The following is a 20,473-nucleotide window of genomic DNA, read 5'->3' as shown; positions in this document are numbered from 1 at the left end:
ATGCGCAGCAAGCCAGATGAGCCCTCACACAAGCTGGCAACCTTGGGGTTTTGAACCTAGGTCCTCAGAGCCCCAGGCTAACATTCTATCCACTGTCCTACTGCCTGGTCAGGCAGAACCAATAAATTAAAATTTTTTTTAAAGATTATTGATGACCCTGGCCCATTGGTTCAGTAGACAGAGCATTGGCCTGCTTCTCTTCCTCTCCTTCTCCTCCTTCTTTCTCTACCTCTCCCACAGCCAGTGGCGTGATTGGTTCGAGTGTCAACCCCAGGCACTGAGGACAGCTCGGTTGGTAATCACACACAAGACAAATTCACACACCAAACCCTAATGATGACTTTTAACTTTTTTTTTTCTTTTGAGAGAGAGAGAGAAAGAGAGAGAAAGGGAGATGAGAAGCATCAACTGGTAGTTGCAGCACTTTAGTTGTTCACTGATTGTTTCTCATACATTCCTTGACTGGAAGGCTCCAACAAGCCAGTGACCCCTTCCTTGCTCAAGCCAGAGACCTTGGGCTAAAGCTTGTGAGCCTGCACTCAAGTCCGCGACCTCAGGTTTGGAACCTAAGTCAACCCTGTATTCACTACACCACTACCGGTCAGACTCATTTTTAACGTTGTTTTTAATTTTAAATTAATTTAATATTTTTATTTATTGATTCTAGCTAGAGAGGAAGGGAAAGGGAGAGAAAGACAGTAACATCTATCGGTTCCTGCACATGCCCTGACCTGGGATAGAACTGTGCTTTGGGCGGATGCTCTAGTCTAACCAGCCGAACAATCTGGCTGATTTTTAACGTTTTGTAGTTTTCTAGACTCTAATCCCTCCGTTAATTAACAGTTCTGTGTGCATGTATCACTGCTGTTCTTCATCAGTAACATAATATACAGACTACGGATTTTGACATCCCGCGATTGAGAAACTTTCCACGGGTTGAATCAAATCTCTGCCACATAACCTGAGCTAACAGGATATTTACTTCCCGCCTGGGTATTAATCTACGTTTATGAGTCACGTGGCAAGCGAAACCAAACCAAGCCTCTACCCAAATTCTCTGAACTTCCCCCCTTCCTCACAACTCATTTTCTGGCTTTTACCCTCCTTCTGGTCGAGACCCCAACCCCCACGAGACAAATAAATGCTCGGGCCCCATTGGCCTTACACTCTTGCCAATTCTGACCAGTTACGGCAAAGCCGGCCTCCACAGGGTAATTCCATTGGCTCAACGCCCTGTCCATCAAAACCGTTACGTCTTCAGCTTCCAATCAGATTCAAATGTGGGATGAGACCCACAGGTGGAGGAGGGACCCTCCAAAAAATCTTCGCAATACGGTTAGCTCTTTCCTCCATTGTTTTCAATCCTGCCTTGGCCTCCTTCTAATAAAACTGGTGGTCACAGAGCAGGCATTCAAACATCCTGCGCTCCAGTCACAGCCAACTCTATCTCTGAGGAGCCGCCTCAGGAAAATTTGCTTTCACTAGGAAAAACTGAGGCACAAAGGACGATACTGCCTGTTTTTCTCAGGTGTGGTTTGTGGACGCACAGCCTTTTGAACCCCCCCCCCCCCCCCCCATTCAGCGCCCCTACTGTGGCTTCCGACTAGGTGCAACCCACTTTTCGAGTGTAAGGTAGGGGGCGGGGCTTGGCTGGGCAAGTCCAGGATACGAGATCCTGGAGGGAAGAAAAGACGTCCTGTTTGGGGCGGACAACAGGCTAGTCTGGCTTGGCAGGGCCAGGCTTTTCAGAACAGGTAATAACCTCGGGGGCTTGTTCGTCTGAACCAGAGATAAGGACAAGGCAAGATTTCCGGATAACAGCTGAGGGGCTGCACAGGTGAGGAAGGGGGGTAATGGATGAGGGAGCCAGAAGTTGTATCTCTGTGTGTTGTTGTGGAAGGGGCGCCATCATCCTCCTGAAACTCTCCCACCTCACATCTCCCTACAGGATTGATTTCGGAACTCCTAACCTGATGGACGTGTGGCTGAAACCCCCAGACGATATTTTAACAGGATTTTTTCTAGAGCTGGGACTCCACTGTCCACCTGCAGAAATCCCAGTGACAATGCTGCAAAAATGGGGCAGCAAGGCTGGCAGTCCAGTGGGGGCCATGCCTGTGTGTGATGAATGGAAGTAGGGATGGGTTGAAACACAACTCTGATAAGAAGCCCAAGAGGCCTGACCAGGCGGTGGCGCAGTGGATACAGCGTCGGACTGGGATGTGGAGGACCCAGGTTCAAAACCTCAAGGTTGGCCCTGGCCGGTTGGCTCAGCGGTAGAGCGTCGGCCTGGCATGCGGGGGACCCGGGTTCGATTTCCGGCCAGGGCACATAGGAGAAGCGCCCATTTGCTTCTCCACCCCCCCCCCCTCTGTCTCTCTCTTCCCCTCCCGCAGCCAAGGCTCCATTGGAGCAAAGATGGCCCGGGCACTGGGGATGGCTCCTTGGCCTCTGCCCCAGGCGCTAGAGTGGCTCTGGTCGCAGCAGAGCGACGCCCCGGAGGGGCAGAGCATCGCCCCCTGGTGGGCGTGCTGGGTGGATCCCGGTCGGGCACATGCGGGAGTCTGTCTGACTGTCTCTCCCCGTTTCCAGCTTCAGAAAACAAAAAACAAAAAAAAACAACCCCGAGGTCACCAGTTTGAGCACAGGTTCATCTGATTTGAGCAAATCTCACCACCCAAGGTTGCTGGCTTGAGCAAGGGGTCACTCAGTCTACTGAAGGCCCACGGTCAAGGTACATATGAGAAAGCAATCAATGAACTAAGGTGTCACAAAGAAAAACTGATGATTGATGCTTCTCATCTCTCTCCATTCCTATCTGTCTGTCCCTGTCTATCCCTCTCTCTGACTGTTAAAAAAAAAAAAAAAAGCCCAAGAGGCTTCAGCCTATAATTGGAAAGAGGACTGAAGATGGTACCCCTAAAATAGACATAAACTGTCCTTTGTCCAAGGATAGACAGGACTGAAACTGAAACATGAATAATACAGGTTTGATGTCAGGAAAGACTTCCAGAATTCTTCCCTGTGTGTATATATGCCCTCTTCTAATGTAGGGCCTTCAAGAGAGTGAGCCTGAAGACTTCCCAAAGCTTTTCATTGACCCTAATGAAGTGTACTGCTCAGAAGCATCTCCTGGCAGTGACAGTGAAAACTCTGAGGACCCTGGTCGTCCAGGCAGTCCCCTTGTCCCCAAGGCACCCAGTTCCCCGGACCTCTATGAGGTTGTTTATGAGGCAGGGGCCCTGGAAAAGATGCAGGAGGAAGCTGCACCAGCTGTAGAGGTCATCTCCATTCAGCTGGGTCAGTAATGTTCTGTGGAAAGGGGACAATGGCCCTTCAGATACAGCCCTAGCCCTGTGATTAAGGGGGTTTCCCCAATCTGTGCCACTACCTAGGCCCTGCTGCCAGCAGGGTTTACCTTCCATTTCCTTTCTCCCAGCTACCTGTTTTCCTCAGATCAGAGGAGCCCACCATCTGTGGTGCCTGATGCCTGCATGGTCAGCGAGCTACCCCTTGCTCATGCCCACATCTTGCCTAAGCAATGTAAACCCAGTGCTTCCTGCAATCCTGGTGAGTCTTGGGGTTGGCCTGTTCCAGTCCTCCCTGATACACATATATACCCACATTGATGGGGGGAAAGGAAGGGAAAACTGACGCTGAACTCCGTCTGTCTGCCAATTTTTGTGGCGTCTGGTCTGAAAGCCAGGGAGACATGGACAATATAAAAGCAGGGAAGAGCCTGACTGGTGGTGGCACAGTGGATAGTGTCAACTTGGAACACTGAGGTCCCAGGTTCAAAACTTTGAGGGAGCCAGCTTGAGCACAGACTCACCAGCTTGAGTGCGGGGACACTGGCTTGAGCCCAAGGTCACTGGCTTAAACAAGAGGTCACTGGTTTAGCTGGAGTCCCCGTCAAGGCACAAATGAGAAGTAATCAATGAACAACTAAAAAATGCCATAACCACAAGTTGATGCTTCTCATCTCTCCCTTCCTGTCTCTCTCACAAAAAAAACCAACAAATAAATAAAAATATATTAATAGCCTGACCTGTGGTGGCACAGTGGATAAAGTGTCTACCTAGAAATGCTGAGGTCGCTGGTTCGAAACCCTGGGCTTGCCTGGTCAAGGCACATATGGGAGTTGATGCTTCTAGTTCCTCCCCTTTCTCTCTCTCTCTCTCTCCCCCTCTCTCTCCTCTCTAAAATAATGAATAAAAAATAAAAATAAAAAAAATATTAATAAATAAAAGCAGGGAAGAACAAGGGAAACTGAAGTACTTGGGGATAAGGTGCTAATGATTCAGTTCAAGAGGTGGGGTGAGGGAAGAGGACTCGGGAGAAAGCCTGAACCTTGTGTGCATTGTTTGTTCAGTTATTGTCTCAGTCTTGGGTCAAAACACAGAAATGGAACAGGCCACCTGGGAATCTCAACTGGTTACTGAGCACAGGGTATAAAAGAAGCAACTGTGCAACTATGTTTCCAAGGAAACAATTGTCCAGTAGGCATCTAACTTCCCAAGGATAGCTGGTCAGGTTCCTCTGTGGGGTAAGGAGGGAACCTTGTCTTTATCCTGGAAAGAACTTGTTGTGTGCAAAAAGCAGGGAACAGGTTCTAGAAATTGGTGATTGAAGCTGGACCAGGAGCCAAGTACCTTAAAATGTTGGGTTGAGGGGCCTTAAAATGTTTAAAACATCCAAACTTAACTGTGCATCAAAACACTGGGGAATTTGTGTTTTGTGTTTTTTTTTTGGTTTGTTTGGGTTTTTTTTTTTAGTGAGAGATATAGACAGACAGGAAGGGAGAGAGATGAGAAACATCAACTCATAGTTTAGGCACCTTAGTTGTTCATTGATTGCTTTCTCATATGTGCTTTGACTGGGGGAACCAGCCAAGCCAGTGATCCCTTGCTCAAGCTAGCGACCTTAGGCTCAAGCCACTGACCTTGGGCTTCAAGCCAGCAACCTTTAGGCTCAAGCCAGCAACCATGGGGTCATGTCTGTGATCCCACACATAAGCTGGTGATGCTGTGCTCAAGCTGCTGAGCCCGCACTCAAACCAGGGATCTCAGGGTTTTGAAACTGGGTCCTCAGCATCCCAGGCCAACATTCCATCCAATGTACCACCCACTGCCTGGTCAGGCTGTGGTTTTGTTTTTTAAAATAAAACCATTTAGGCCTCATTCTCACAGATTTTGATTAGGTGTATCAGGAGGTACACCCTCTAATATAGTTCCACCAAATAGTCAAAGGAACAAGAAGGGAACACTGGAAAAAGGCAGAGATAATCTCTACACTATGTTTGTGGTTTTTCTGTAAATCTAAAACTTCTGAAATAAAGTTTATTTTAAAAGAAGAAAGAAAAGAAATAAAAAGGCAGAGATTGCTTCATCAGTGGTGGCACAGTGGATAAAGCATTGACCTGGGATGCTGAGGTCCCAGGTTCGAAACCCCGAGGTTGGTGGCTTGAGCATGGGCTCATTGACGTGATCCCATGGCTGCTGGCATGAGCAAGGGGTCACTGGTTCAGTTAGAGCACCTTGGTCAAGGCATGTGTGAGAAGCAATCAATTAACAACTGAAGTGCTGCAACTATGAGTTGATGCTTTTCTTCTCTCTCCCTTCCTATCTTTCTCTCTCAAAGAAAAAAAAAGGCAGAGATAGCAAAAAGTGAAAGGCAAAAGCAAATTCCTAAACCACAAACTGAAGCATATATTTAAAGAAGGAATTAGGAATAAAGTCACTCAGTTGATGGGCTCACATTAACCAGATACTGTCTACCCTCCACATATATGTATATATATATGTATATATGTATTTTATTTATTGATTAATTTTAGAGAGAGAGGAAGGAAGAGAGACAAACAGAACATCAATCTGTTCCTATATGTGCCCTGACCTGGGATTTAACCAGCAAATGGGGACAATGCTCTAACCAACCAAGCTATCTGGCCAGGGTCGTGTGTGTGTGTGTGTGTGTGTGTGTGTGTGTGTGTGTGTGTGTGATGTGTGATGTGTGTGTGTGTACACACACGCAAATTTTTATAATAATTTATTGGAGCCAAACACAGGATATGCCTGGAAGCAAGATCTCAACAGACTGAGAAATTGCTTCCCCTCCCCAAATACTTAGTTAAGAGATGTCATTCAGTCTGGTTGACTTAGGAAGTTCTTTGACAAGGAACAGAGATTTAATCTGAAAACTGAAGATCAGACCATTGGGGAGAATGGGCCACTGCCCAGGGAGCTCCCTGTGATTGACAGGTCACTAGATAACATAGGCTGCCAAACAGAAATTAATAGCTGAAAGTGGTTCATTTGCCTGCTGGAAGATTGAGCAAACCATACCTTAGTGAGTTACTCCACATTTTTCAAATACCCATAAGATTTGGGGAGATGTGAACCAGAACAGACCCCCCCAGCTTGCTCAGCATGCTAAGGTCCAGAATCTGTGGTCAAAGGATATGATAAAACCACCTCCTCTCCCTTCTCAGCCTCAGCAAAGTCCCTTTGGGTATGATCCAGGGCCTGTCTGAATTAAGGTCTCTGCCCTCATTTCATTTCATGGTTAGTTATTCCTCAGTGCAAATGGGAAACTCTAGAAGGAGTGTAAGGGGTGGCTGGGGTACTAGAAATGGGATGACCCTCTCCCTACTCTCATCTCCTGTCCTCCACCAGCTGCTCTGTCAAACCTTGTTCCTGACAAATGAGAAGTGTCTGCTGGGCTAGGAAAGGATTTCCCTGCCCTCTCATCTGCCCCTCACCAAGCTAACATGCTTCCCCAAAGTGTGCCACCACTCAGTGGTCCCACCATGGCTCTGAGGAGCCAGGATCACAGGAGAGAACTGGAGAGCTGGGGAAGGCTAAAGACCCAGGATTGACGCACCTTGGGGCCCCAGGCAGAGGAGAGGGTCCTCAAGTAGGTGAGGAGGAAAATCCCTAACAAGCAGTCAGCTCAGGACAGTCGGCAGTGGAAGAAAGAGTACATTGATGGACTAGAGAGCAGGTATGTTTGAACTCACATTTCTGTCTTCCTATGGGCCAGGTCTGGGCCCCTCCCTTACCAAGGCAGGCAAGGTCAGGGACCCCCATAATGACAGAACCTTGTTCTACTTTTCCAAACTCCTTAGGGGTGGCTGCTTGTTCTGCACAGAACCAGGAACTACAGAAAAAAGTCCAGGAGGTTGAGAGGTACGACATGTGAGTGAAAGCATAGTATGCACATTGGGGGAAGTGTGCAGTACAAAGGGGCACCATTCTTGGGCCTTGGTTTCCAGATCTAATTCATCCTTTCTCCTTTCCCAGCTCCCCGGTGACTCAACTCCGCCAGCAGCAGATGCTCATAACTCAAACTTCCAATAAAGCTGCCCAGACCAGCACTTGTGTTCTGGTACCATTTGTCTACTTCCCGTCTCCCCCTACTTCTATCCTCTCTGTCACACTCTGTCTTGATACCCATACTCCCAAGCCATGTGAATCTTCTCATCCATGACGACTCCAAATGCCTTTTGCTACCTTCCTTTATTGTCCTCACAGCCCAAATGTCTAATCCCTGATCCTTCTTTTTCCTTGGCTCTCATCATACTGCCCAGTTTCAGCCCTTTTCAAGGTCTTCCAGAAGCTGGGTCTGAGGAATATCAGCCTCATGGAGGTGAGAGGCAAAGGCAGGCAGGGACTCCTTTTACCTGGTGAGCAAGTGAGTGTGTTCTCCAGGGTAGTTAAGAGGTGGGAAGGCCTGTCCTATCTAGGATTTCCCAGCCAAGGAGGCACTTTATTACTACTGCCCTTTTACCTACACCCCACAGTGATTTCCAGAAATATCCTGACTCACAAGGACATAACAGAAAATTCAGAGACCCCAGAGGTAGAGTCCACATTGAGGGGGCCACCTAGGGCCAAGAGTGCAAGTGGCTCAACAGGGACACTGCTTGAAGAGATGACAGGGAAGACAGGCCCCAGTGGGCATGTCAGAACTCTGCTGCATGCAGATGCGCTGGGAGCTGCAACATGTTCTAACTCACTACCCAACCATGTAAAGAATCCAGGACTTCCCTATGGCTCTGCTTCCCTCTGGGCTTCCCACTCAGGGTTCTTTGGCGTTGGGGGTCATACCAGGATGCCCTGAGGCCAAGTCTGCCTATGTAAGGTGGCACCTCAGATATTTTTGCTATGTATATGTGATTTTATTTCTTCTTTGGAGATAAGGTTGAGGGGAAATAGAAATGGTTGCTGAGAAATCAACTTTTTTTTGCTGAAATTTTATCCCAGAGTTTTAAATAAGTCGTAGGAGGGAAAGACAAGTACTTGATAAACTGGCGCCTAAGGCTGCCACCCCCTTTCCCTCTCTGCCTTCAGGACTTCCTGCCCCAAACCAAATCACAGTAGGGAAGGAAGCTATTTAACTCTTTTTATTCTGCTCATTAATGATCTAGATGAGGAAGATGGAAGAAAGTTGTTTTTTTTCCCCCCCAAAAAAATACCAGGGGCACAAGTCAGTCCATTCCACTTTCTCTGCCGGGGTAGGGTCTTTAAAACCCCTGTAAAAGGATAAAAGGTAGCTATATGGATTCAATTTGCTTCCGGACCTTTTCCAGAGCCTTTCTGTCCAGCTGTCGCTGACGAACGATGACAAGGCAAGCGAAGACCAAGGCCATACCCACGACAGCCCCTTCAAATTTCCAGAATAAGTGTTGTTCCATCAGAGCCCAGCGGCAACTGAGGGTAGGAAGAAACAGTTATTCCCAGGGAAGGCCAGACAGCCTCTCCCTCTAATATCCCTTCTACTACAGCCTAACCAACATACATCCAAGGGGAAAAGAGAAAACCAGTCAGTCAACTTTGTTCACAGTTCATAAATCCCACTCAAATGTACTGTTTAACTTACTTTCTGGTGAGATAAGCAGAGTAAGTATTGACCAATTTTACTAATGAGAAAACATGGCCAATAATATAGCAATGGGAGTAGAGCTGGGACTTGGGCTGCAGTAATTTGGTTCCAAATGCCTTTCTCCTTCCAGTATTCCACACTACCTCAAAATCAAGAAGAGGTGGGGCTATCTACCTAAGGTCACAGGAGCAAAGGAAGTGATCTAGGAGATTTCAAGAAGACAAATAGCACTTGCCTTTTGAACTCAATCCTCTTAGATAAGTGGCATGTGATTTTCTCCACAAACCCTGTGGAACTACATTCAAGGATGGTTTTCTGCCAGGAGAAAAGGACCAAAGCACATGTTAGGAAGGGGCAGGAGAAGCAGTAAGGCTACCATTCACAATGGGCAGATGCCCAAGTGCTATTGCTCAGAGTTGGTAGGCAACAGAGAACTAATGAATAATTCTAATGGCAGTGGTGAAGGTGGGGACTGTATGAGTAGGAATATGTATTAGAATACTTCAAAGACAATAGTCCAGGGGAGGCAGGGATGGATTCCAGAGCCTACTGGATTAAAAATGAACAGAACATGGTTACTAGCTGAATGTTGCCATTAACTTGGAAAGGGCACATTTTCAGAGGGAAGACAAGTTCAGATATGGACATATATCAGTAAAAAGACAAATGACAATGCAACAGCATACTTAGTAAGACTAAGGAGCTGTGGTAGGAGTGTGAGAGAGGGCACAAATTTCATTTGGAGACATCTTTGAGCTCTCTCAGTAGACACCATGAGTAAAGCAAAGCTCACCTTCCCGAATTAAAAATTTTATGGACAAGAAGTTATCATTAGTGGGGAAAAAAAAGAAGTTATTGTTGAAATTAATTGGAGACAGACATGTCCAAGATGTCCAAGGAACAGCACAGGGATTTGATCCCTTTATGAATCTTGTGATCAATGAATGTGTAGAGATGGCAACTAGTGGGCAACAGAACACTACTGGAATGATGGTAATAGGAGGAAATAGTGTCATCATTATGTCAGAAGCCTGGGAAGAGTATGAAGAGTGACTGTGTTCACCAGAGAAATCAACTGCTTTTCATGTCCCCTTTCCACAGCACTTGTTTTTCTACAATATAAAAATCAAGTGTACATTTTCATATTGAGCTTTTGTTAAATAAATTTTTATATTAGTCAAGAAAAAACTAAACTTAGATACTGATTAGATGTCAAAAAAAGGGAGAGAAAACAGATACTCACAGCCTGGAAATTAGAACATGGAGTACATTCTTCTGCCACAAACTCTTCCACCTGCCAGCATGGCAAACTTGAGGTGCTCACTAAAAGGGGAGAAAAATGCCAGCCCAAGACTTCATTCAGAAACGGTTCTACCATCAAATTTCCCAGCAAAACTGAATGCCCTCATTCCACGTGGTGCTGCCCCTTTCCATTAGGCTCTTGGTATATGGGACGATGTCAAAAACTATGGGGACGTCGGGTTCCCAGACCATCACCCACCTGAAAGCTTCTCCTCCCGCACCGGAGCCTCTGCTTGGCTGCAGCGGTGAGGGTAAAAAGGGTAGAAGTCAGAAGTCAGAAAATAGGAAACTCCTCCACCCCCGCGGTCGAGGTACACGATCCCCCTCGTTCCTGGGGGCAGGGACTATCCAATCTTCTGTCCCCTGCTTTCCCCCTTGCCCTCAGCCCCTCCTTACCAGAGCTTTAAGGTGAACATGAACACGCTGAGCAACCAGTAGAGGTGGCGGCCCTGAGGGAGGCCATGCCTCCCCGCGCCGGCAGGCATGGAGTGCTCAGCGTCGTACCTGTCGGGACAGAAAGGTCTGCTTGACTGGCCTCGCGCCTGGGTTGGAGTGCAGAGGAAGCGCTCACTATGCAGCCTTCCAGGAGGTTCCAGGTTAAAACTGTGAAATGCTGGGGTTGCCTCAGGTCAAAGGCTCTGAGGTCCCCATGGTCACGACGAGAAAAGCCAATCGTTTATTGGATAGGGTGGTACGCCTAGCACCCCTTCACCTCCGCTTCAGCTCCAGGAACAGCCATCTTGCCCCGAGAGTGTTCGGGGGACCCGAACGCAGGGCCGGGTTTTCCAGAGCTGGGTTGATAGACAGTGGAGCCGCGCGAGTTGCCTGCTGGACCTTGTATTACAGGCTTGATGACACCGCTCGCGCTGCTCTCACTGCGTCTGTGCGGCGAGATGTGGCTCATTGGCTCCGCGCACCGTTGCATTATGGTCCTGGAAGTCTTTTGTGGGATGGAGGAAATTGAGGTGGTGAAGCTGTGTTCTGGGTTTGTTGCTCCCTGGCCTGTCACTTGTTTGCCCATTTGGGCTAGGTGAGGAGCAAGACGCAGAAAGGAACCATACGTCACCTTCTCAGGACTTTGCACTTTTTCCTTAAGACCCTAGGACTTACCATTCAGCTTCAGCCTTTATTATGCTTATTATTATTATCATTATTAAGTGAGAGGAGAGGAGATAGTGAGACAGACTCCAGTATGTGCCCCCACCAGATCTACAGGCAACCCCTTCTGGGGCGATGCTCAAGTACCGAGCTATCCTCCGGAGGATAAAAAGGGGAGACAGAGCAGATGATTGCTTCTTTGTACCCTAACTGGGAATCGAACCCAGAATCTCCGTACCACTAATGCTCTATCCACTGAGCCACCCACCAGGGCCTCTTACACTCTTTTCTTTTATCAATTCTTCCTCCCAAGATGGTTAAGGGGAGAAGCTGGATTGGTGGTCCAGAGACTTCCTTCTCCCTCCTGGAGCAGGAATTATGAAGACCCATGGTAAACATAAAGCCTTTTCTTACCTCGGGGCGCCCACTCAGCTCTACTCACACATCACCTTCTTTCATGTTAATTGTTTGCCAGAACTGGTCCTTGAATAACTGCCTCAAATATTTATTCTCAGCTCTCCCTTGCTCCTACTTAATGGAATAATCATTAGAGCAATAAGAAGAGCGTGAGATTTGAAATCCAACAAGTGTTGAGTCTATCTAGGTTCAGATGCTTATTAGCTATATGACTTTTGGATGGTATCTGGCTCTCAGTGTTATGGATAAAATGGAAATGCTAATGCACATTTTCTTTTTGTGTGTGGGTGTGACAGAGACAGAGGGAGGCACAGATAGGGACAGACAGACAGGAAGGGAGAGAGATGGGAAGCATCAATTCTTTGTTGCAGCACCTTAGTTGTCCATTGATTGCTCTCTCATATGTGCCTTCGCTGGGGGCTACAGCAGACTGAGTGACCCCTTGCTGGAGCCAGCGACCTTGGGCTCAAGCTGGTGAGCCTTGCTCAAACGAGATGAGCCCGTGCTCAAGCTGGTGATCTCGGGGTCTCAAACCTGGGTGTTCTGCATCCCAGTCCGACGCTCTATTCACTGTGCCACTGCCTGGTCAGGCATGATTTTCTTTTTTGGTGTAAATGAAATGTGTACTTACTCTTCTCTATATCGTCTCACACTTTCATCATGCTTTTTTTTAAGTTAAAAATTTCTTTTTCTTTTTTTCTTTTGTTTTTCTACTTAAATGAGAGGCAGGGAGGCAGACAGACTCCGCATGCACCCCAACTGGGATCCACCGACAATTCCCCTAGTAAGCAATATTCTGCCCATCTGGGGCCGCTGCTCTGTTGCAACCAGTAATTTTTTTTTTTTCTTTTCTGAAGCTGGAAACAGGGAGAGACAGTCAGACTCCCACATGCACCCGACCGGGATCCACCCGGCACGCCCACCAGGGGGCGACGCTCTGCCCATCCTGGGCGTCGCCATGTTGCGACCAGAGCCACTCTAGCGCCTGAGGCAGAGGCCACAGAGCCATCCCCAGTGCCCGGGACATCTTTGCTCCAATGGAGCCTTGGCTGCGGGAGGGGAAGAGAGAGACAGAGAGGAAAGCGCGGCGGAGGGGTGGAGAAGCAAATGGGCGCTTCTCCTATGTGCCCTGGCCGGGAATCGAATCTGGGTCCTCCGCACGCTAGGCCGACGCTCTACCGCTGAGCCAACCGGCCAGGGCTGCAACCAGTTATTTTAGAGCCTGAGGCAGAGGCCATGGAACCATCCTCAGCGCCTGGGGCCAATCTGCTCAAACCATTTGAGCCCTGGCCACAGGAAGGGGGAGGAGAGAGAGAGGGGGAAGAGGATAGGGGTGGAGAAGCAGATGTGTGCCCTGACCGGGAATTGAACCTGAGATTTCCACATGCCAGGCCAACGCACTACCGCTGAGCCACCCGTCAGGGCCTTAAGTTAAAAATTTCTTGCCCTGGCCGGTTGGCTCAGCGGTAGAGCGTCGGCCTGGTGTGCGGGGGACCTGGGTTCGATTCCCGGCCAGGGCACATAGGAGAAGCGCCCATTTGCTTCTCCACCCCCGCCCCCCCCTCCTTCCTCTCTGTCTCTCTCTTCCCCTCCCGCAGCCAAGGCTCCATTGGAGCAAAGATGGCCCGGGCGCTGGGGATGGCTCCTTGGCCTCTGCCCCAGGCGCTAGAGTGGCTCTGGTCGCGGCAGAGCGACGCCCCAGAGGGGCAGAGCATCGCCCCCTGGTGGGCAGAGCATCGCCCCCTAGTGGGCGTGCCGGGTGGATCCCGGTAGGGCGCATGCGGGAGTCTGTCTGACTGTCTCTCCCCGTTTCCAGCTTCAGAAAAATACCAAAAAAAAAAAATTTCTTATTTTGCCTGACCAGGCGGTGGCGCAATGGATAGAGCATCGGACTGGAATGCAGAGGACCCAGGTTCGAGACCCTGAGGTCACCAGCTTGGGCGTAGGCTCATCTGTTTTGAGCAAAAAGCCCACCAGCTTGAACCCAAGGTCCCTGGCTCCAGCAAGGGGTTACTCGGTCTGCTGAAGGCCCACAGTCAAGGCACATATGAGAAAGCAATCAATGAACAAAGTGTTGCAACGCGCAATGAAAAACTAATGATTGATGCTTCTCATCTCTCTCCATCCCTGTCTATCCCTCTCTCTGACTCACTCTCTGTCTCTGTAAAAAAATATATAATTTTTCTTATTTTTTTTTATGCCTGGTACCACTACTACAATTTACAGATCATATACCTGATGTAATGGGAAAAACAAGCTATGACAGATAAAGGACCTCAGGAATGACATCTAATTTACACTACATTGCATGAATCAGCAGTTGTGCTTTTTGCAAATTGTGGCCATGACAATCCTGAACAAGAAGGGTTTCCTGTTTAAGCTGCAGTATCTTTTCTGACTATGGATCATCATTCCTTCTGTGGCAGATTTTTACGGTTCTTCTCATGCATTTGGGATCACTGTCTCAAAGTACATAACCTACAGCTTTCCTGACAACTCTTGCTCTCTCTTTCTGCTGAGTGTTTGTTTGTTGATTTGTTTTAAAGAGGAGAGAGAGAGAAAGAGAGAAGAGGAGAGGAGAGGAGCAGGAAGCATCAACTCCCATGTGTCCCTTGACCAGGCAAGCCCAGGGCTTCGAACCAGGGACCTCAGCATTCCAGGTCAATGCTTTATCCACCATGCCACCACAGGTCAGGTTCTGCTGAGTTTTTAGAACCTTTAGCTACCACATCCACCACTTCCACCACCAGATCCATAACCACCACCATAGGGATGAATCTCTTTTTTTTTTTTTACAGAGACAGAGAGAGTCAGAGAGAGGGATAGATAGGAACAGACAAGAACGGAGAGAGATGAGTAGCATCAATCATTAGTTTTTTGTTTTGACATCTTAGTTGTTCATTGATTGCTTTCTCATACGTGCCTTGACCACAGGCCTTCAGCAGACTGAGTAACCCCTTGCTCGAGCCAGCAACTTTGGGTCCAAGCTGGTGAGCTTTGCTCAAACCAGATGAACCTGCGCTCAAGCTGGCGACCTCGAGGTCTCGAACCTGGGTCCTCCGCATCCCAGTCCAACGCTCTATCCACTGCGCCACCGCCTGGTCAGGTGGGATGAATCTCTTCTACCAAAACTGTCCTCCTTCATCAGTCCGTAATTTAAATTTTTAATTTATTGATTCTAGAAAGAGAAGAAGTGGGAGAGGGAGAGACAGAAACAGAAGCATACTGTTCCTGTATGTGCCCTGACTGGGGATTGAACCTGCAACCTTTGCTTATCAGGACAATGCTCTAACCAATTGAGCTATCTGGTCAGGGCTATTAGTCCATAATTTGATTGCTGTTGTCCACTGTGATTTCCAGAATCATTATAGTTCCCACCACTGCCACCATAGTACTGCCAAATTCGTCCCTTCATTGTAATCATCATATATACCACCACCATATCCACCACTTTGGTTTCCATATTCTGGTCCACCATGACCATAGCCTCCTCTCTACTACTATACCCAGGACCACTGCCATAGTTGCCACTATCACCTCTATAATTACTTCTGCTGCCACCTCTATCACCAAAGTCTTTTCCACCACAGCCAAAGTTACCTCCAGTACCTATAAATCCACCTCCACAACCTCTTTGAGATCCAGCAGGGTGTATTTCTTGTTTAGGAAGGGCTTTTTTCACTTTATAATATGTCCATTAATAATTTTTTAAAATCTATTTTTATAAGCTTTTTTTTTAAAGAAATGTTTTCATTTATTTATAAATTTTATTTATTCATTTTAGAGAGGAGAGACAGAGAGGAGAGAGAGACAGAGGGAGAGAAGGAGGGGAGGAGCTGGAAGCATCAACTCCCATATGTGCCTTGACCAAGCAAGCCCAGGGTTTCAAACCGACGACCTCAGCATTTCCAGGGCGACGCTTTATCCACTGCGCCACCACAGGTCAGGCCTAAAATCTATTTTTAGAGAGAGGAAGAGAGACAAAGACAGAGAGAAACATTGACTTGCTGTTCCACTTATTCATGCCATTGTGGTTTGATTCTATTTTTAATTATTTATTTATTTTGAGAGAGAGGTAGAGAGAGACAGAAACATTGAGCTGCTCCTGTATGTGCCCTGACTGAGGAATTGAACTTGCAACCTCTGTCTTCTGGGACGATGCTCGAACCAATTGAGCTGTCTGGGAAGGCCTTAATTTTTATTGATTTTTAGAGAGAGAGAGAGAGAGAGAGAAAGGAACAGAGAGGGGAAGGGTAAGGGAAGCATTCATTTGTTGTCCCACTCAGCCGTGCATTCTTTGGTTGCATCCTAGTGTGCCAGGGATCAAAACTGCAACCTTGTAGTTTCCAGACGACACTCTTAATTGGTTTGTTCTTGTATGTGCCCTGACCAGGGGCTGAATCTGCAACCTCAACCTTAGCATGGCAGGAGGACACTCTAACCAACTGACCTACCCAGCCAGGACCAACAGTATATTTCTGAACAACAATTTTATCAACTATATCATGATTATCAAAAGTTACAATGGTAGCTCAGTAGATAGAGCATTGTCCCTGTATGCTGATGTCACAGGTTTGATCTCTGCTCAGTGCACATAATAGAAGCAACCAATGAGTGCACAACTAAGAGGAACAACAAGTTGATGCTTCTCTCCCTCTCTTTCTCTCCATCCCTCCTCCTTCAAATCAATGGGTGGGGGGTGCCAAAAACAAAAAAACTACAACAGTGGCTCTAGCCAGGTGGGTCAATGAATAAAATGTCATCCTGGTACACTGAGGTCATGGTTTGATGTCAGCTCAGGGCACTAGTAGAAGCAATCAATGAGGGTACAACTAAATTCAACAACTAAATAGAACCAAGTGGATGCTTCTCTCTCTCTCTCTCAAATCAATGGGAATTTTTTTTTTATTAAGTGAGAAGTGGGTTTGGCAGGGAAGCATGTGCCCCAACCAGGATCCATTCGATAAGCCCCCTACAGGGCAATGTTCTGCCCATCTGGGACAACTGAGCTATTCCAGTGCTTGAGGCGAGGCCATGGAGCCATCCTTAGCGCCCAGGGCCAATTTACTTAAACCATTCGAGCCATGGCTGCAGGATGGGAAGAGAGAAAAGGAACGAGAGAAAAAGAGAGAGAGAGAGAGAGAGAGAGAGAACGAAAGAGAGGGAAGGGGTGAGGGAAGGGTGGAGAAGCAGATGGTCACTTCTCCTGTGTGCCCTGACTGGAAATCGAACCTGGGACTTCCACATGCAGGGATGATGCTCTACTACTGAGACAGCCAGGAAAAAAATTTAGGGCTGGAAAAAAAATTTTTAATCTAAAAAAAAATTACAATAGTAAATCCTCTTTTTTCCCCCACTCTACCTGTCCTTCATAACTTCTATTTCAACCTTGCCATACTTTTTTCTTTTTTATTTAGTGAGAGGAGGAGAGGCAGAGAGAAAGACTCCCACATGCGCCCCCACTGGGATCCACCCAGCAAGCCCACTAGGGGGAGATGCTCTGCCCATCTGGGGTATTGCGCTGTTGCTTAGTAACTGAGCCCCTCCTAGTGTCTGAGGCAGAAGCCATGAAGCCATCCTCAGTGCCTGAGGCCAACTCACCAACTCGCTCCAATTGAGCCATAGCTGCAGGAAAGAAAGGGAAGAGGGAGAAAGAGAGAGAGAGAGAAGCTAGAGGGGGAAGGATAGAGAAGCAGATGGGCACTTCTGTGTGCGCTGACCAGGAATCGAACCCGGGACATCCATACACTAAGCTGATGCTCTACCACTGAGCAAACTGGCAAGGGCTTTTTTTTTTTAAGACTTTACTTGTTGCCTGACAAGGTGGTGGCGCAGTGGATAAAGCATTACCCTGGGACACTGAGGACCCAGGTTTGAAACCCCGAGGTTGTGACTTGAGCCCAAAAGTCGCTGGCTTAAGCAAGAGGTCACTGGCTCAGCTGGAGCCCCCCCCCACCCCCAGTCAAGGCACGTATGAGAAAACAATCAATGAACAACTAAGGTGCCACAACTATGAGTTGATGCTTCTCATCTCTCTCCCTTCTTGTCTGTTCCTATCTGTCCCCTCCAAAAAAAAAAAAAAAAAAAAGACTTTACTTGTTGATTTTAGAGAAAGGAGAGAGATGCAAGGGCAAGGTACAGGAAGAATCGACTCATAGTTGCTTCTCCATGTGTGCCTTGACTGGGCAAGCCTGGGGTTTCAAACTAGTGACCTTAGCATTCTAGGTCGATGCTTTATCCACTGCACCACCACAGGTGAGGCACTCTTGCCATATTTTCAAAGTAATCTCTGAAATTATATTCTTCTGTACAAAAATTTTCTTCACTGTTAGATGGGCACCAGGCTTTCCAGAATTCTTTCTTGAAATCAAAGTTCTCTTTGATTCCACTACACACCATCAACCTTGTGTGGTGGAGCACACATTGCTGCATCCACTTCTCCAACACAAGAGTAAGTCACAGAACTAAAGCACCAGGAACGTTTTGTTATTTTTGGGGGGTGTCTCATTGCTACATAGTCTTTGAGTGTGCACCATTTCAACATGTTCTGTTAAATAATCATATGTAGTTTCAAAGCTCAAACCAAACCACCAATAAAGTTTTCTCAACCACTCTGCTTACTTCAGATCTCCCTCCCTTCACCCCCACACCCCTAGTGGCTCTGGTGACCAGAGTAAGACTGGGGACAACAGTGGTGGTGTTACCTCCATTTTAAGACTGGACCTGCCTCTTCCAATCTCCGCTATATATATAATTTATTTTTTTAATTTTGAGAGTACATTTATTAAAGCCGGGGACGTTGAAACAAGGAAGGGTTTAGGATAGAAGAAGCAACAGGAGAGCCTAGCAGGGCTGCTTTGGCTGTCTAGAAATGTTCTAGGCGCCTGACCTGTGGTGGCACAGTGGACGGGCGACAACCTGGAATACTGAGGCCCCTGATTTGAGGCCCCAGCTTGCCCGGTCAAAGAACGTGTGAGAGGCAGCTGCAGTTGTTGCTTCCCTTTCCTCCCCCTTTCTCTCTCTCTAATCTCTCTAAAATCAATAACTAAAATATTTTTTTAAAAATAAAGAAATGTTATAGAGAAGTGAACTGAGGTGGGCTGCTGTCAGCTAAGTGGAGAGTCGGAGAAAAGAGGGCCTTGGAGACAGGTTCGGGGGTAGGCCTGATATAAGTTGCCACTGCCCATTGCTTGCCTGGTTGCAAGTCTTGGGGCAAACTTAGTGTTTAGGACAGAGGTCCCCAAACTGCGGCCCCCTGAGGCCATTTATCCGGCCCCCCGCCATACTTCCGGAAGGGGCACCTCTTTCATTGGTGGTCAGTGAGAGGAGCACATTGACCATCTCATTAGCCAAAAGCAGGCTCATAGTTCCCACTGAAATACTGGTCAGTTTGTTGATTTAAATTTACTTGTTCTTTATTTTAAATATTGTATGTGTTCCCATTTTTTTTCCCTTTAAAATAAGATATGTGCAGTGTGCGTAGGGATTTGTTCAGTTTTTTTTATAGTCCGGCCCTCCAACGGTCTGAAGGACAGGGAATTGGCCCCCTGTGTAAAAAGTTTGGGGACCCCTGGTTTAGGATATGCAAGCCTGTGGTGGAACAAGAGGAGGAAGGGAAAGACATGGGTATATGGTATACTCTGTCATACTTTTTTTTTTTTTTTTTCTTTTCTTTTCTGAAGCTGGAAACGAGGAGAGACAGTCAGACAGACTCCCGCATGCGCCCCACCAGGATCCACCCGGCACGCCCACCAGGGGCGACGATCTGCCCACCAGGGGGCGATGCTCTGCCCCTCCGGGGGCATCGCTCTGCCTTGATCAGAGCCATTCTAGAGCCTGGGGCAGAGGCCAAGGAGCCACCCCCAGCGCCTGGGCCATCTTTGCTCCAATGGAGCCTTGGCTGCGGGAGGGGAGGAGAGAGACAGAGAAGAAGGAGGGGAGGGGGATGGGCGCTTCTCCTATGTGCCCTAGCCGGTAATCGAACCCGGGTCCCCCGCACGCCAGGCCGACGCTCTACCGCTGAGCCAACCGGCCAGGGCCTCTGTCATACTTTTTAAATAATTTTTTGTTTTGTTTTTTATTGCTTGATTTTTAGAGACAGAGAGGAAAGAAGAGAGAGAGAGAAGCATTCATTTGTTGTTCCACTTAGTTGTGCATACATCAGTTGCTTCCTATATGTACTGATTGGGGATCAAACCCACAACCTTAGTATTTCAGGGAAGACACTCTAACCTAGTGAGGTAACCTACCAGGGCCTCTGTCATATTTTTTGTTTATTGATTTTACAAAAGAGGAGAGGGGGTAGTGAGAAGTATCAACTCATAGTTGCTTCACTTCAGTTGTTCATTGATTATTTGTCACATGTGCCTTGACTGGGCAAGTCCAGGGTTTCAAACGGGTGACCTCAGCTTTCCAAGTCGACTGCACCACCACAGGCCTAGTTGTCATACCTTTTCTTTTTTAATTTTTAAAAAAGATTTTACTTATTCATCTTTAGAGAGAGAGGAGAGAGAGATGGGATAGAGAAGTAGGAAGCATCAACTCCCATATGTGCCTTGACCAGGCAAGCCCAGCGTTTCAAACCAGCAACCTCAGCGTTCCAGGTTGACACTTGATCCACTGCGCCACCACAGGTCAGGAGTCATACTTCTTGAATTAAACAATTAGCTCATTTGATTCTTCTCAGTAATCCTAAGGTATCAGAGTGGGAATTATCCCTATAGGTATTATCCCTATATTTGTAAGCTCAGAGGATAAGTGACTTGTCCAGGAT

The 20,473-nt window shown here is 47.5% G+C and overlaps 2 protein-coding genes across 2 annotated transcripts; one reads left to right on the top strand and one right to left on the bottom strand.

Annotated features, from left to right (window-relative positions):
- Positions 1-8,253, top strand: CREB3L4 (cAMP responsive element binding protein 3 like 4). Its single transcript, XM_066364059.1, is given in 13 exon segments — positions 1-36; positions 1,341-1,528; positions 1,949-2,076; positions 2,079-2,119; positions 3,054-3,541; positions 3,543-3,574; positions 6,502-6,563; positions 6,675-6,782; positions 6,896-7,001; positions 7,127-7,196; positions 7,302-7,395; positions 7,533-7,647; positions 7,802-8,253. Coding segments are annotated over 13 exon segments (1,788 nt in total). The 3' UTR covers positions 8,122-8,253.
- Positions 8,254-8,389: 136 nt separating this feature from the next.
- Positions 8,390-11,055, bottom strand: JTB (jumping translocation breakpoint). Its single transcript, XM_066362424.1, has 6 exons — positions 10,898-11,055; positions 10,582-10,689; positions 10,385-10,422; positions 10,127-10,206; positions 9,119-9,198; positions 8,390-8,711 (listed from the first exon to the last, which is right to left on the bottom strand). Exons 2-6 carry the CDS (start codon positions 10,668-10,670, stop codon positions 8,555-8,557), a joined length of 444 nt encoding a protein of 147 aa, XP_066218521.1. The 5' UTR covers positions 10,671-10,689; positions 10,898-11,055; the 3' UTR covers positions 8,390-8,554.
- Between the last annotated feature and the right edge of the window lie 9,418 nt (positions 11,056-20,473).

This window comes from Saccopteryx leptura, chromosome 2, assembly GCF_036850995.1.
Source record: "Saccopteryx leptura isolate mSacLep1 chromosome 2, mSacLep1_pri_phased_curated, whole genome shotgun sequence".
In the NCBI taxonomy this organism is placed as follows: Eukaryota; Metazoa; Chordata; class Mammalia; order Chiroptera; family Emballonuridae; genus Saccopteryx; species Saccopteryx leptura.
This window is presented reverse-complemented; position numbering and strand designations above follow the sequence as displayed.